General features: G+C 35.0%; 1 protein-coding gene across 1 annotated transcript; it reads left to right on the forward strand.

The window, feature by feature from the left end:
- Positions 1 to 204: 204 nt before the first annotated feature.
- Positions 205 to 10,446, forward strand: LOC115974153 (polyadenylate-binding protein 2-like). Its single transcript, XM_031094373.1, has 9 exons — positions 205 to 746; positions 3,381 to 3,499; positions 4,028 to 4,684; positions 4,771 to 4,848; positions 4,927 to 5,016; positions 5,747 to 5,884; positions 9,243 to 9,419; positions 9,652 to 9,855; positions 9,978 to 10,446. Exons 1-9 carry the CDS (start codon positions 503 to 505, stop codon positions 10,218 to 10,220), a joined length of 1,950 nt encoding a protein of 649 aa, XP_030950233.1. The 5' UTR covers positions 205 to 502; the 3' UTR covers positions 10,221 to 10,446.
- The last annotated feature ends 2,139 nt before the right edge of the window (positions 10,447 to 12,585 follow it).

Consider the following 12,585-nt stretch of genomic DNA (forward strand, 5'->3'; position numbering starts at 1 on the left):
ATCCCCCCACTCTCTCGTTCCAGACCTTCATCATCAAACCGGTACGGCTCTGTAGCCGTCAAAGACCCAAACTGCCAGGTGGAGGCATCAAACCTCAAAACAAAATCAAATCCGACGGTCCAAATCAAAGTAGGGTTTACATCCAAACCCACCGACTCTCACTAGTAAGTCACTATATAACCCTCACAGTTACCCACATCCAAATGCGGTGCAGTTTTGTTCTGCCCTCCCACCAAAAAAACACAAAATAAAAAAAAAACCCAAAAAAAAAAAAAAACTCAAGTCCTTTTCCTCCGTCGTCTGCCGTTCGGTTCTCCGAACAGTTTATCCCCATATTACCCCTCCTCTCCTCTTCTATCCTCCTTCAAAAAACCAAAAAAAAATTCCAGGTCTTTAGGGTTTATTGGAAATTTCAGTTTTGTTCTTTTTTCTCTCTAGGTTTAAGCACAAAGAGGAGAGGGAAAAAAAAAGAAAAAAAAAAAGAAGGATCTAGATTGGTGAGATGGCGCAGATTCAGGTTCCTGTGTCGGGTCAGAACGGTGTCGTTTCTGGTGCTGGAGCCGGAGCGAACCAGTTCGTTACGACGTCGCTTTACGTTGGAGATCTTGACGTGAACGTCTCGGACTCGCAGCTCTACGATCTGTTTAGCCAGGTCGGTCAGGTCGTTTCGGTTCGGGTCTGTAGGGACTTGAGCAATCGGCGATCTCTTGGCTATGGTTACGTTAACTATAGCAACCCTCAGGACGGTCAGTCTCTTGCTTAGGGTTAGGGTTTCTTTTTATGGATTCGTTGGGCTAAATTGGACTAAATTTTGTTGTCCTATTAGAGTAATTGAGTGCCTTTAGGGTTTTTAATGTTTCATTAGTATTTCTATTTTTGGATCAGTGTTAATCTGTGAATTGAGTACTGAAGCTATGTGATTTTGATATATATAGTATTAAATTGATGTTGCATTTTGTTGTTGTTTAGTCTGTCTGATAGAGAAAGTAATTGGGGTTTTAGTGGTTTCAGTGTGTAAGAGGCAGGGAGAAAAGAACACACGAAGGCTAACGTGGCTTCAGTCAAGAGCTATGTAGCTCAATTGGTCGGCAACGGCCTAGTGTTGTTTCTAATGGAGACATTGTTCAAATTCCCCCTTTGCTCAAAACACTAGTTATTTTCATTAATCAATCCTAGGGTTATGAGTTGAGGGTTGAGGTTTAATGGGTTCCTGTCATATTCGGATTGACACGACTAACTTGTTTAATAAATGGGTTGGGTTAGTGTTCAACCAATGGAACCTGTTTGACCCGTTTAATTAAATGACATTTCACCAATATATTATGATTGGTTATTTGTGATATTGAGATATGCTTTAATTTTGAATGATTATTTGTGATGCAGTTATTCGTTACTTCTGAATTTTATATTAAATATATTTATTTGATTTTTTTTTCATAATTTTTTTTCCATTTTGATAAAATCTGATAAACAGGTTGACATGACTAACCCGTTTAATAAATAAGTCGTGTTAGAGTTGAAGAATTTTGATCTGTTTAATAAACATGTTGGGTGAGTGTTGATCCATATAGTCGGATACTCATGAGTTGACACGACACGAATCCTACATGCAAACAGGAATTGCCACCCCTAATCAATCCCGTCTATTATTTTGAGTACATTTAGCACAAATGTATGTAAGGAGGACCCATTCTTGTGCGAATAGCATTAGGAATTCTAGTTTGACTTCTATTGTTTGAATACATTTAGTAGAAATACCCTTTTTCGATTCAGTAATGTAATAATTATTTAAATGGTTTAGCTATTTGTTTGGTTATGTTTTTATTGCAGGGAATAGTAATTCCTTATGAATAGCTCTCTAAAAGGAATAACTCTTAGGTACTCCCGAAACACGGAGAATGGTGCTCTTTTCTCTCGCATTCATGGTGGGGTCCATTAATTAAATTTATGATGGAGTTTCACCATAAATGTGAGAAGAGGGAGCACCATTTTTTCGTACTCCGGGAGTACTTAAGAATTTTTTCTCTAAAAGGGTTGTAATAGCTATTTTTTAATAGGTGTAATAATTTCTAAAATTAATATATTTCTAAATAAACAAACTTTCCATATGTAAATGACAATTATGAAAGTAAAAAAAAATTAAAAAAAAACTAATCTCTCTCCCAAAGAAATATAATTGTGTCTAAGATATTTCCTAAAATATATCTTAAGTTTGATTCTAATGTTACCACTCACAACCAAACTTATTAATAGTTTTAGTTATTCCATTATAATACATTTTATTCCTAGTAATAAAGATTACCATTCTTGTTGTAATCCTTGTTTAGTGTACTAAACGTGCCCTAAGTGGGAAGAGAGAATTCAAACCCTAGTTCTCCTTATAAAAGAGACCAAGCTATGCCGATGAGCTACTAGTCTCTTGGCGTGTTTAGCACAAATAGCCTTAATTAGCAAGGATTGGAAAAATTACAATACTGCCCATGAATTCAAATTGACCATAAAACAACAATAACAAAGTCTTAGTTTCAAATTATTTTTGGGGTAGGCTATGGATCCTTAACAAGATTAGTTAGAGTTGGTCACATGTATTATTTTCATCCTTTCTATTATGTTCGAGGTCATGGCCTTTGTTTCTTCCTTTAATTGAACGTTGACAATAACTTGTTAGATAAAAACCCAAATTGGAAATTGTTTTACCCAAATTGGCGTGTTTAGCACAACTAGCCTTAATTAGCAAGGATTGGAAAAATTACAGTACTGCCCATGAATTCAAATTGGCCATACAACAACAATTACAAAGTCTTAGTTTCAAATTTTTTTTTGGGTTTGGCTATGGATCCTTAACAAGATTAGTCAAGGATGGTCACATGTATTCTTTTCACCCATTCTATTATGTTCGAGGTCATGGCCTTTGTTACTTCCTTTAATTGAATGTTGACAATAACTTGTTAGATAAAAACCTAAATTGGAAATTGTTTTACCCCTAGGACACATATAACTATTAAGTAGTCCTTTAAAATCTATCCTTCAATTGGACTTAACACATAGACCTCTTAAAATAAGTTTGAATAGACGAACTTGCAAAGTCGTAACAAATTAATCATGGCTATGTCACTATCATGGTAATTGCGTACAGTTTCTACTTGCACAGCTTAAATATTCTCAATAACGGTTTGGTGCAACAATTTCATCTGCTATATATATATATATATATATATATACACTCCATGGTTATATTGGCCTTTTTCTACTTTGTTTCTCAAGTTTGACGTATTTTTATTTTAAATGTTTTTCTGTGGTGAAAGTAACATGCAGCGAATACCTCTGGTATATTTGAATTCAACATTTTATTTTTCATAACAATGTCTTCTTGCCTACAGCGGCGAGGTCATTGAACTTACTGAATTTCACTCCACTGAACAACAAGCCCATCAGAATCATGTATTCTCATCGGGATCCTAGCATACGCAAGAGTGGTACCGCAAATATATTTATCAAGGTATTTATTTCTTGCTGATCTATACATCGGCTGCTCTCTCATACCATTTCTGTAAAGGCATACATTTACAGCTAATTGTGGTTGTTTGGCTGGTTGGGACATTTTTTTTTCCATCTGAAGTTAGATATTTTGTGCATCAGTCTGGAAAATAATATCTAGGATGCACTAGTTTTTAGGTGTCCATCATTCTAATTTGTTTGGCATAATGCATTTCTGGTTTGGATTGTTATAACCTCTCTCTCTCTCTCTCTCTCTCTCTCTCTTGTATATATGGTAATGTCATAGCTTTATACAGTGGAGCTGTAGGAATTGATCCTTAGATCTTTGTTACTTTGGCTGCATTCCACTCAAGGAGTCCAAGAATGTATTCTAGTATTATGCGTAAACTGAACCCACCCCATCCTATCTGGAGAGAATATCATAGCATGCACTGATTTGTCTGTATTTATATTTTTGGTAATAAAGCTTTGACTGAGTTGTTGTGTTTCTGTTTAATATTTGTTCTTTCATGTAACATGGTATGTGCAGAATCTGGACAAGGCAATTGACCACAAAGCATTACATGATACTTTTTCTTCTTTTGGAAGTATTCTCTCTTGCAAGGTAGCTACTGATGCCAATGGCCAGTCCAAAGGCTACGGTTTTGTTCAATTTGAAAGTGAAGAGTCTGCACAGAATGCCATAGACAAGTTAAATGGCATGCTGATCAATGACAAACAAGTGTATGTTGGACACTTTCTTCGTAAGCAGGAAAGAGATGGTGCTTTTAATACAACCAAATTTAATAATGTTTTTGTGAAAAATCTATCGGAAGCGACAACTGATGAAGATTTGAAGAATATTTTTGGTGAATTTGGAGCAATTACCAGTGCTGTAGTGATGAGGGATGCTGATGGAAGATCAAAGTGCTTTGGTTTTGTCAACTTTGAAAGTGCAGATGACGCTGCTAATGCGGTTGAGGCACTGAATGGTAGGAAACATGATGACAAGGAATGGTATGTTGGAAAGGCACAAAAAAAATCTGAGAGAGAGCTTGAATTGAAAGGAAGATTTGAGCAGAGTATGAAGGAAACGGTTGACAAATATCAAGGGTTGAATCTGTATGTTAAGAATTTGGATGATAGTATCAATGATGAAAAACTACAGGATTTGTTTGCAGAGTTTGGTACAATCACTTCATGCAAGGTTTGTAAATATGTTTGTTGCTGAAAACCTGAAATCCTGATTTCCCACTCACTTTGTATTGCAACAAATTTGTTCTGACTTTGCAGGTCATGCGTGATCCCAATGGAATTAGTAGAGGTTCTGGATTTGTTGCTTTCTCAACTTCTGAAGAAGCTTCTCGAGCTGTAAGTCTATATCTATATGTGGGTCTTTGAAGTCTTGAATATGCAGCCGAACACTGATTAGTTATTCTTTATCTTCAGCTTGATGCCATGAATGGTAAAATGGTTGTCAGCAAACCTCTCTATGTTGCACTTGCACAGCGGAAAGAAGAGAGAAGGGCGAGGTTGCAGGTATGATTAATGAGGAGCAGATTCATATCTCAGTGTACATTTTTGTTGCTTCACCTTTTGTTTTTTCAAAAGGATTTTAGCAATTAAGGAACAAATGCATATGAGGAGCATACAAAGACTATGAATGTACAAAGACAAACTCAATTGCATGTGAACTCCATTTTGAAACACCAAGGAGAAGCAGCTTGATCTTGAGAATGGGAATATTTACACCTCAAAAGCCCTAATATCATGCTTAGAGCAATACTCCACTATTAGGATAGTGCTATAGTGGTAGTGCCCCCAAGGCTACCCTTCGTACTCTTTCTGCCCACCTTCTTCAACCATATAGCACAAGCACGTATATTGGCTTTAACCTCTAATATCATGCTTATTCCTGATACTCCACCTTCGGCCTTTCTTTTAGATAATGCTTTATGTTGCTTGAATTTGTGTTCTTTCTTGTATACATCCTGTGTACAAGGATGTTACATGATGGTGGTGTTGCCCACAAGATTAGGCCCTTACTCCTTCTGCCCACCTTTATCAACCATGCCCACCTTTATCAACCAGAGAACTCAAGCATGATCTTTGCCTTTAACCATGATGTACCTAAAAAAAGAAAGGCCCTATCTTATTATACCAATAAATATTTCATCTGAGTACCTTTTACCCAAGCCTTCTAAATAACAGATTATAGATGAATTTTTCTTCCTTTTGTAAATTTATTTATTTTGTTTTACTTATGCAGGCTCAATTTTCACAAATGAGGCCAATTGCTATAGCACCTTCTATGGCTCCACGTGTGCCAATTTACCCTCCTGGTGCTCCGGGTCTTGGTCAACAATTTTTGTATGGGCAAGCACCTCCGGCTCTAATTCCTCCACAAGTAATTACACTTAATTATTTCTTACATATCTACCCTCCTCCCTCATTTGTTAAATGTTTGTATAGCTTGTTTAGACTAAAATTTTAAATGTCTTTGCGAGTTATGGTATCTTAGGCTATATTTGTTTTGAAGGAAATATTTTTCATGAGCGTGAAAGGGCTTCAAAATTTAGTTTTCTTACCCAACAACCACTATATTGGGAAAGTGGAAGAGCTAGAATATCTTCAAGAAAGGTTTAGTAAGACTTGTGGATCCAAGGTTTAGAACTATCTAAAGGGTTTTTGTAGGGAAGAGAATATTTGATCAAGGGCTTAGGTTTGTAGAAGAAAGGGTTGGGGCTCAAAATTAGCTGGAATTTGATGGAAATTTGATAGACAAAGTACATGAGGTGTTAGGTTTTGATAGGTAAGTGGAAGGATTTGAGCTTGGTTTGTAAGGAAGGGCAAGAGATGAACTATCTAAAGGGGTTTTGTAGGGAAGAGAAAATTTGATCAAGGGCTTAGAGTTGTAGAAAGGGTTGGGGCTCAAAATTGGCTGGAAGTTTGATAGACAAATACATGAGGTGTTAGGTTTTGATAGGTAAGTGCAAGGATCTGAGCTTGGTTTGTAAGGAAGGGCAAGAGATGAATTTATAATGTTCGGGGGTTATATGAACAATACCCGTTAACAGTAGCTCAAGAAAGAGAATAATGAAAAAGAGAGCAGAAAGGAGAAACGAGCGCACAAAGGCCAACATGCCTCTATGCTCAAAATACTCAATATAACTCCATCTATTCTTTGCGTACATTGAGGCATCGTGTGTTCGTTCTCCCTTTCTCTTCTCCTTTTCATTATTCCCTTTCTTGTATTACTTTTCATTGATACTGTTCTTATAGCCCCCAAACACGATAACTAATAAAAGATCAACTTGGATTCAAAGAATAAAACTTAAGATACGATCTCCTAGAAAATTCTAAGTTCAGTGCTATTTGGTTGAGTCATTTTCTGCCACTTTGGGTCCTTGTTTTGGTTTGCCATTAAGAATTTCAATTACACCACATATAGGAAAATGCAGAACAATAGGAGCCTTAAGTTGACCCTGCTTATTCAATTCAATTGAATTCCCACCGATTTGAGGACTTCTTGGTTGGGATAATTATAAGGGTCCGTTTGGTTGGGAGGATGGACAAGTGGGAGGATAGAAAATCGGGAGAGGGTGGAAAAGTTGGGGTGGGGGGGTGGGGGTAGAAGAGATTTTAGTTTTCCTTTAGTGTGTTTGGGAGAGGGTGGAAAAGTGGGGGGGGGGGGGTAGAAGAGATTTTAGTTTTCCTTTAGTGTGTTTGGTTGAGGGAGTTGAAAAGTGGAGGGATGGAAAACTCTTTTGTTTGGTTGAGTAGAAAAGTGAGAGGATAGAAAATGTAGTTTGTATAAATTTACTTTTATGTCCTTAGTACATAATATAATAAATAATTTCTTTGTAATCATTAAAAAAAATATTGGGAAAAATGCCTTGACGCCACTTGAACTTTGGAGTAGTTGTACTTACACCCTTAAACTTTTATTTTAGCCAATTTAGTACATAAACTTTGGTATTGTAGCAAATAAACTCCTTTAACTTTTTCTTTTGCCAATTTAGTAGATAAACTTTGATACAAGTGCAATAAGACCCCCTTAATTCTTCTTTTCTTGCCAATTTAACCACTTTTTGCACCAAATGAAATTTTAAAAATGAAAATGAAGGGGTCTAACTGCAACAATATCAAAGTTTAGGGGTTTATTTGTTACAATACCAAAATTCAAATACTAAATTGGCTAAAAAAAAATTAAGGAGGTCTTATTGCTATTGTATCAAAGTTTATCTACTAAATTGGCAAAAGCAAGGTTTAAGGAGTGCAAGAGCAATTACTTTAAAGTTGAGGGGGCGTTAGGGCATTTTACCCCAAAAATATTACTTATTATCAATTAAAATTTTTGAGGGCATGGAAGTCATTCATTATTGATTTACTCTCTATATTTTGTTTCATAAGCAAGCCAAGCTTTTAATCCTAATTTGAAACTGATTAATTCTTTAAAGCTAGCCATTACTTTTGGCTCATAGGAGTTTTTATTGTGGGAAGCATGGGTGTGTCGATTTGGCCGTGCACCCGAGTTGGATTCGCACGGATGTGCCATGCGGCCAAGGAAGGTTTTTTTTTTTTTTTTTTTTTTTTTTTTTTTTTTTTTTTCAGATTCGGCCCTATTTGGTTCGACATAAGACCCAAATTGGTCCGATATGGGCCAAAATTCTTGTTAAAAAAAAATCGTAAAATATTAGATAAAAACACACCGTTTTGTCAGCTGACTTTAAAGGAAAATCCCTAAAATCATCTCAATTCTCTCTCTATCTCTCCATCTTCTCTCTTTCTCTCTAACCCAAGGCTCCAGCTCTCCCTGAGACTCCCTCCATCTCTCCTTTGCCTCATTGACCCATGGCTCACTCCCTCCATCTCTTCTTTGATTGTCTTGAACGCTTATCTTTTATTTAGTTTTAGTTTCAAACTTTCGATCTTGTATTCTAATTTCTGAACATCGTGTAATTGTTATGTATTTAGTATTCCCTTTGTTATTGACTATTGCTCTTAAATTGGAATATGTTTACCATTATATGAAAAAAAAGTGCTTAGCAATATATAGAAAATATAAATAATAATATATTTAATAATTAATTAATAAACGTATCCTGCCGCACCCATGTCCTATTTTTTCAAAAAATACCGTGTTGCTGCACCGCACCAGCACCCGAACCCTAATCTGCACCCATGCTTCCTAGTTTTTAATGCTCTAAGATTTAATATCAATTTGAACCCCCAGGTTGATTTGATTTTAACTCATTTTGAGTATAAATGAATCATTCTCAGTTTGATTTTTTTTGGTTTCTTCATTTTCAAACTTAACTTGAGCAGCAAATTCTTTTTATATCAAATGTAATTGAAATTTTGATAAGTTCTAAGTGTAATTAAAATTCATTAAGAAAAGTAATTGCGGACAAAATGGATGAATTACTGTAATGCCTTTGGAGATGAGATTTGCATATGAAAGTTGGACCCCCCCCCCTCTCTCTCTCTCTCTCTCTCTTCCAAACCAAAGCACTCAAAAAAGAATCTTTGTTTGTGATGCATGTATATTAGTCAAAAGCAGTTTAAAAATTGTCTCATGGTGTTTGTGGTAAGTGTTCATTTGAAATCATTTGAGCATGTATCAGGAACAGAATTTCTTATTCCGAAGGCTCGAAGAAGTGATAATTTATTTATGAATGTTTTATTGGTTAGTGATTTCTATACTGGTATTCCATCTGCTTTTCTGAGTGTTGATAATGGTTTTCTAACAATTTTTTTCATAGGCTGGGTTTGGTTACCAGCAACAACTTGTTCCTGGAATGAGGCCTGGAGGAGCTCCAATGCCAAATTTCTTTGTTCCTATGCCTCAGCAGGGTCAGCAGGGCCAGCGCCCAGGTGGACGACGTGGAGCTGGTCCTGTGCAACAAACCCAACAGCCTATGGCACTGATGCAACAGCAGGTTAGTTGAAAGGATATTTTTCCGCTATCTCTCTTTTTTTTTTTTTTGGTTGATATTTTATTTATTATTATTATTTTACTTGTGTTTGATTTCTTGCACATTAGTGACAAAAATAACAAACAAGCCCTAGTGCCAAAAATTTGGAGCTGGCTGTATGTATTATTGCACACTATTTACTTTTTTTGGGGGGTTGCAAATGCCTGATTAAAAATGAATCTGCTTCTTTGTGCAGATGATTCCTAGGGGACGTGTCTATCGTTATCCACCAGGGCGCAACATGCCAGATGTTCCAATGCAAGGTATGGCTGGAGGCATGCTATCAGTTCCTTACGACATTAGTGGTGTGCCAATGCGAGATGCTGCACTGGGACAGCCCATGCCCATTCAGGCTTTGGCTACAGCTCTTGCAAATGCTAAACCTGAGCAGCAGAGAACGGTGGGTCCTGACCTTATTTATTTATTTGTTTTAGTTTGCACTGTGTCTGATGCCATGGTTGTAAATTTCTGTGTTCGGGATTTAGCATTCTGATGTTGACTCTCTTTTTCATGGATGGGCAGATGCTGGGTGAAGCCTTATACCCTCTAGTGGATCAGCTGGAGCATGAATCAGCAGCTAAGGTTACTGGTATGCTTCTGGAGATGGACCAGACTGAGGTGCTGCATTTGCTTGAGTCACCGGATGCTTTGAAGGCGAAAGTTGCAGAGGCTATGGAGGTCCTGAGGAATGTTGCACAGCAACAGGCAAAAGGCCCTGCTGATCAGCTAGCTGCATTGTCTTTGAATGACAATCTTATCACTTGAGTGTGTTGCTTGAAAGGGGGTTTATTTGATGTGGTTTCAACACTTTGAAATAGTCTTTCATTATTTGGGCTTTAAATTGGGTTGTATACTGGCATTGTGACCACTGAGGTCTTGAAGTTTGATACTTAGCTATGATCCTTTTTATGTGTAGGATTTCTGATTTGTGTTTGGTTTTGGTGAAACTCAATATTTAAGGATTTGTACTTTGGATATTGTTGCCCTTTTATTGCCACCCTTTAATTTTTAAGGTTTAAAATAGTTCATTTTCACATGAAAACTCCCTATGCTTGGATGGAGGGAGAAAGGGGAGGAGAATGAAAGATAACTAGAATGTGATAAATTTTAGAATTCCAACAACCTTCTCCCAAACTCTCTTCTATCTCCCTCCAATCCAAACATACATATTCAAGTTTCGCAGAGTTGGGTAACACAGCTTATTTCACCTTTTTAAAATTTTATTTTTTATGACTCCAGAAGTGACAAATTGTGAGTGGTGAGAAATTAAAGTAGCTTATTAGTGGATTGATTTGATAGCAATTGTCTACAACTCGCCTCAACAAGCTATGAAAACTGGTGGAATAAGTTCTGTCAGCGTCAAAATGTGTAGGTACCATTACATTACAGTCTCTTAAGATGAATAAGGATCACCTGTTATGTTATGGATACGTACAATGAGTTCTTTCACAACATAGGAGTTACAGGTGACAAGTGTATGGGATTCACCTATTGTTAGCGGCCTATTGCATGTATTGGTGATAGTCTGATAGCAGACACTCTTGAGACACGAATTGGAAAATCTCGAAAGATATGAAAATGAATAAGTTTATATATAAAAATAGAAAAACTTTTGCAATCTCTTATCTTCGTATTAGTAAAACCAAAAATTATATATATTTTTAATAACATAAGTCGATGAATCTAAATTTTTTTTAAAAAAAAAAAAAAAAAATTTATAAACAAACATCATTTAACATAGGCATTATTATACTTATATTTGAAAAGAAAAGAAAAAATACTACAATTCTAAACTTCTATAATAATTTAAACTTAATGTTACATGTGCATAGAATGATGGTGTGTATTTTTTTTTTTTATATATTGATATTCTTGGATATGTTTCTCAAAAAAAAAAAAAAAAATCTTGGATATATTCAAATTAGTCAATTAATTATGATATATTTAAGAAAAAAAAATCCTTTTAATAACATCTTTTCCATTTATATAAAATAATATTATAATTATGTAATTTAAATATTTTTATTAAATTACCGTTAAATATATATATATATATATATATACATATATATATATATATATACATATATATATATATATATACATATATATCTCACTATGCATTGTTGTTAAATGCAAAGTATATATGTTCCATTACATAAAACTTATAAGAATAGAAAATACTTTTAAATAACACATGCATTATTTACCCTACAAATTTTATATTATATTCTTATAAAATAATTATATTACATTTTCCCACATATTGCGACTAATTAAAATTAAGGTTTAATATTAATTAATAACATATATTTGTGAATGGGTATGATAGTCATGATTTTATTATATAGGGAAAAGCCAAGTTAATCAAATAATTTTTGAACAAATTTGAGGTTTTTTTTTTTGTTGTTGTTGTTGTTGGAGGAAGGAACAAACTTGAGTTTGTTGACAAGAAAATGAACTCATCAACTTGAATGTGTAATCTAGTTTGGTGATGAGTAAGAGTTGATTTTATGTTCTAACTTTGAAATAAAAACGAATTGAATAATCCTGGACATATGATAGCATTGGTTGTCGCATGTTTTGTTGCAGCCAGGCAAGGATCTTGAAAAGTCTAGAGAAAGATATGCTTATGTTAATGACTATTGTCCACTTAGATCCAAAATACATAGAATTGACCCTCAATATATAGTGTTGACCACTAGGATTCTTAGTAGTTAAGAGATTCATTGAAATTTGTTATTAAGCAGAGTGTATTTCTTTTTTCTTTTTTAAATCAAACATTAATCAATACATGCTTTTGGATGGACTCATAATTTTCATTGTTTAGTTCTTAGATTAATTGCATTGCGAGCTGCAAGTAATGTTGCAGCCACAAGCAAGGATCTTGAAAAGTCTAGAGAAAGATATTGTCATACTGAAATCATAATAGAGATAATTGTAGAGATATTCTCGTAGTTTATTGGGCTTTGTGAATAATTTATACTTGTAAGTTGTAAGTGCTCTTTTGTGACTTTGTAATTTACTTTAATCATGTTTATTGAAATTTGAGTCAAGTTCTTAGTTGTCAGTCTCATTTGATCTGAAATATGTTTATTTCAAATCTATTGGTTGTTAGTGTAATAATAGG

This window comes from Quercus lobata, chromosome 2 (genome assembly GCF_001633185.2).
Source record: "Quercus lobata isolate SW786 chromosome 2, ValleyOak3.0 Primary Assembly, whole genome shotgun sequence".
Classification (NCBI taxonomy): Eukaryota; Viridiplantae; Streptophyta; class Magnoliopsida; order Fagales; family Fagaceae; genus Quercus; species Quercus lobata.

Coding starts and splice junctions, on each gene's coding strand:
- LOC115974153 (XM_031094373.1), top strand. CDS start 503: ATGGCGCAGATTCAGGTTCCTGTGTCGGGTCAGAACGGTGTCGTTTCT. Junction 747..3,380: donor CTATAGCAACCCTCAGGACG/GTCAGTCTCTTG, acceptor TCTTGCCTACAG/CGGCGAGGTCATTGAACTTA. Junction 5,017..5,746: donor AGAGAAGGGCGAGGTTGCAG/GTATGATTAATG, acceptor TTACTTATGCAG/GCTCAATTTTCACAAATGAG.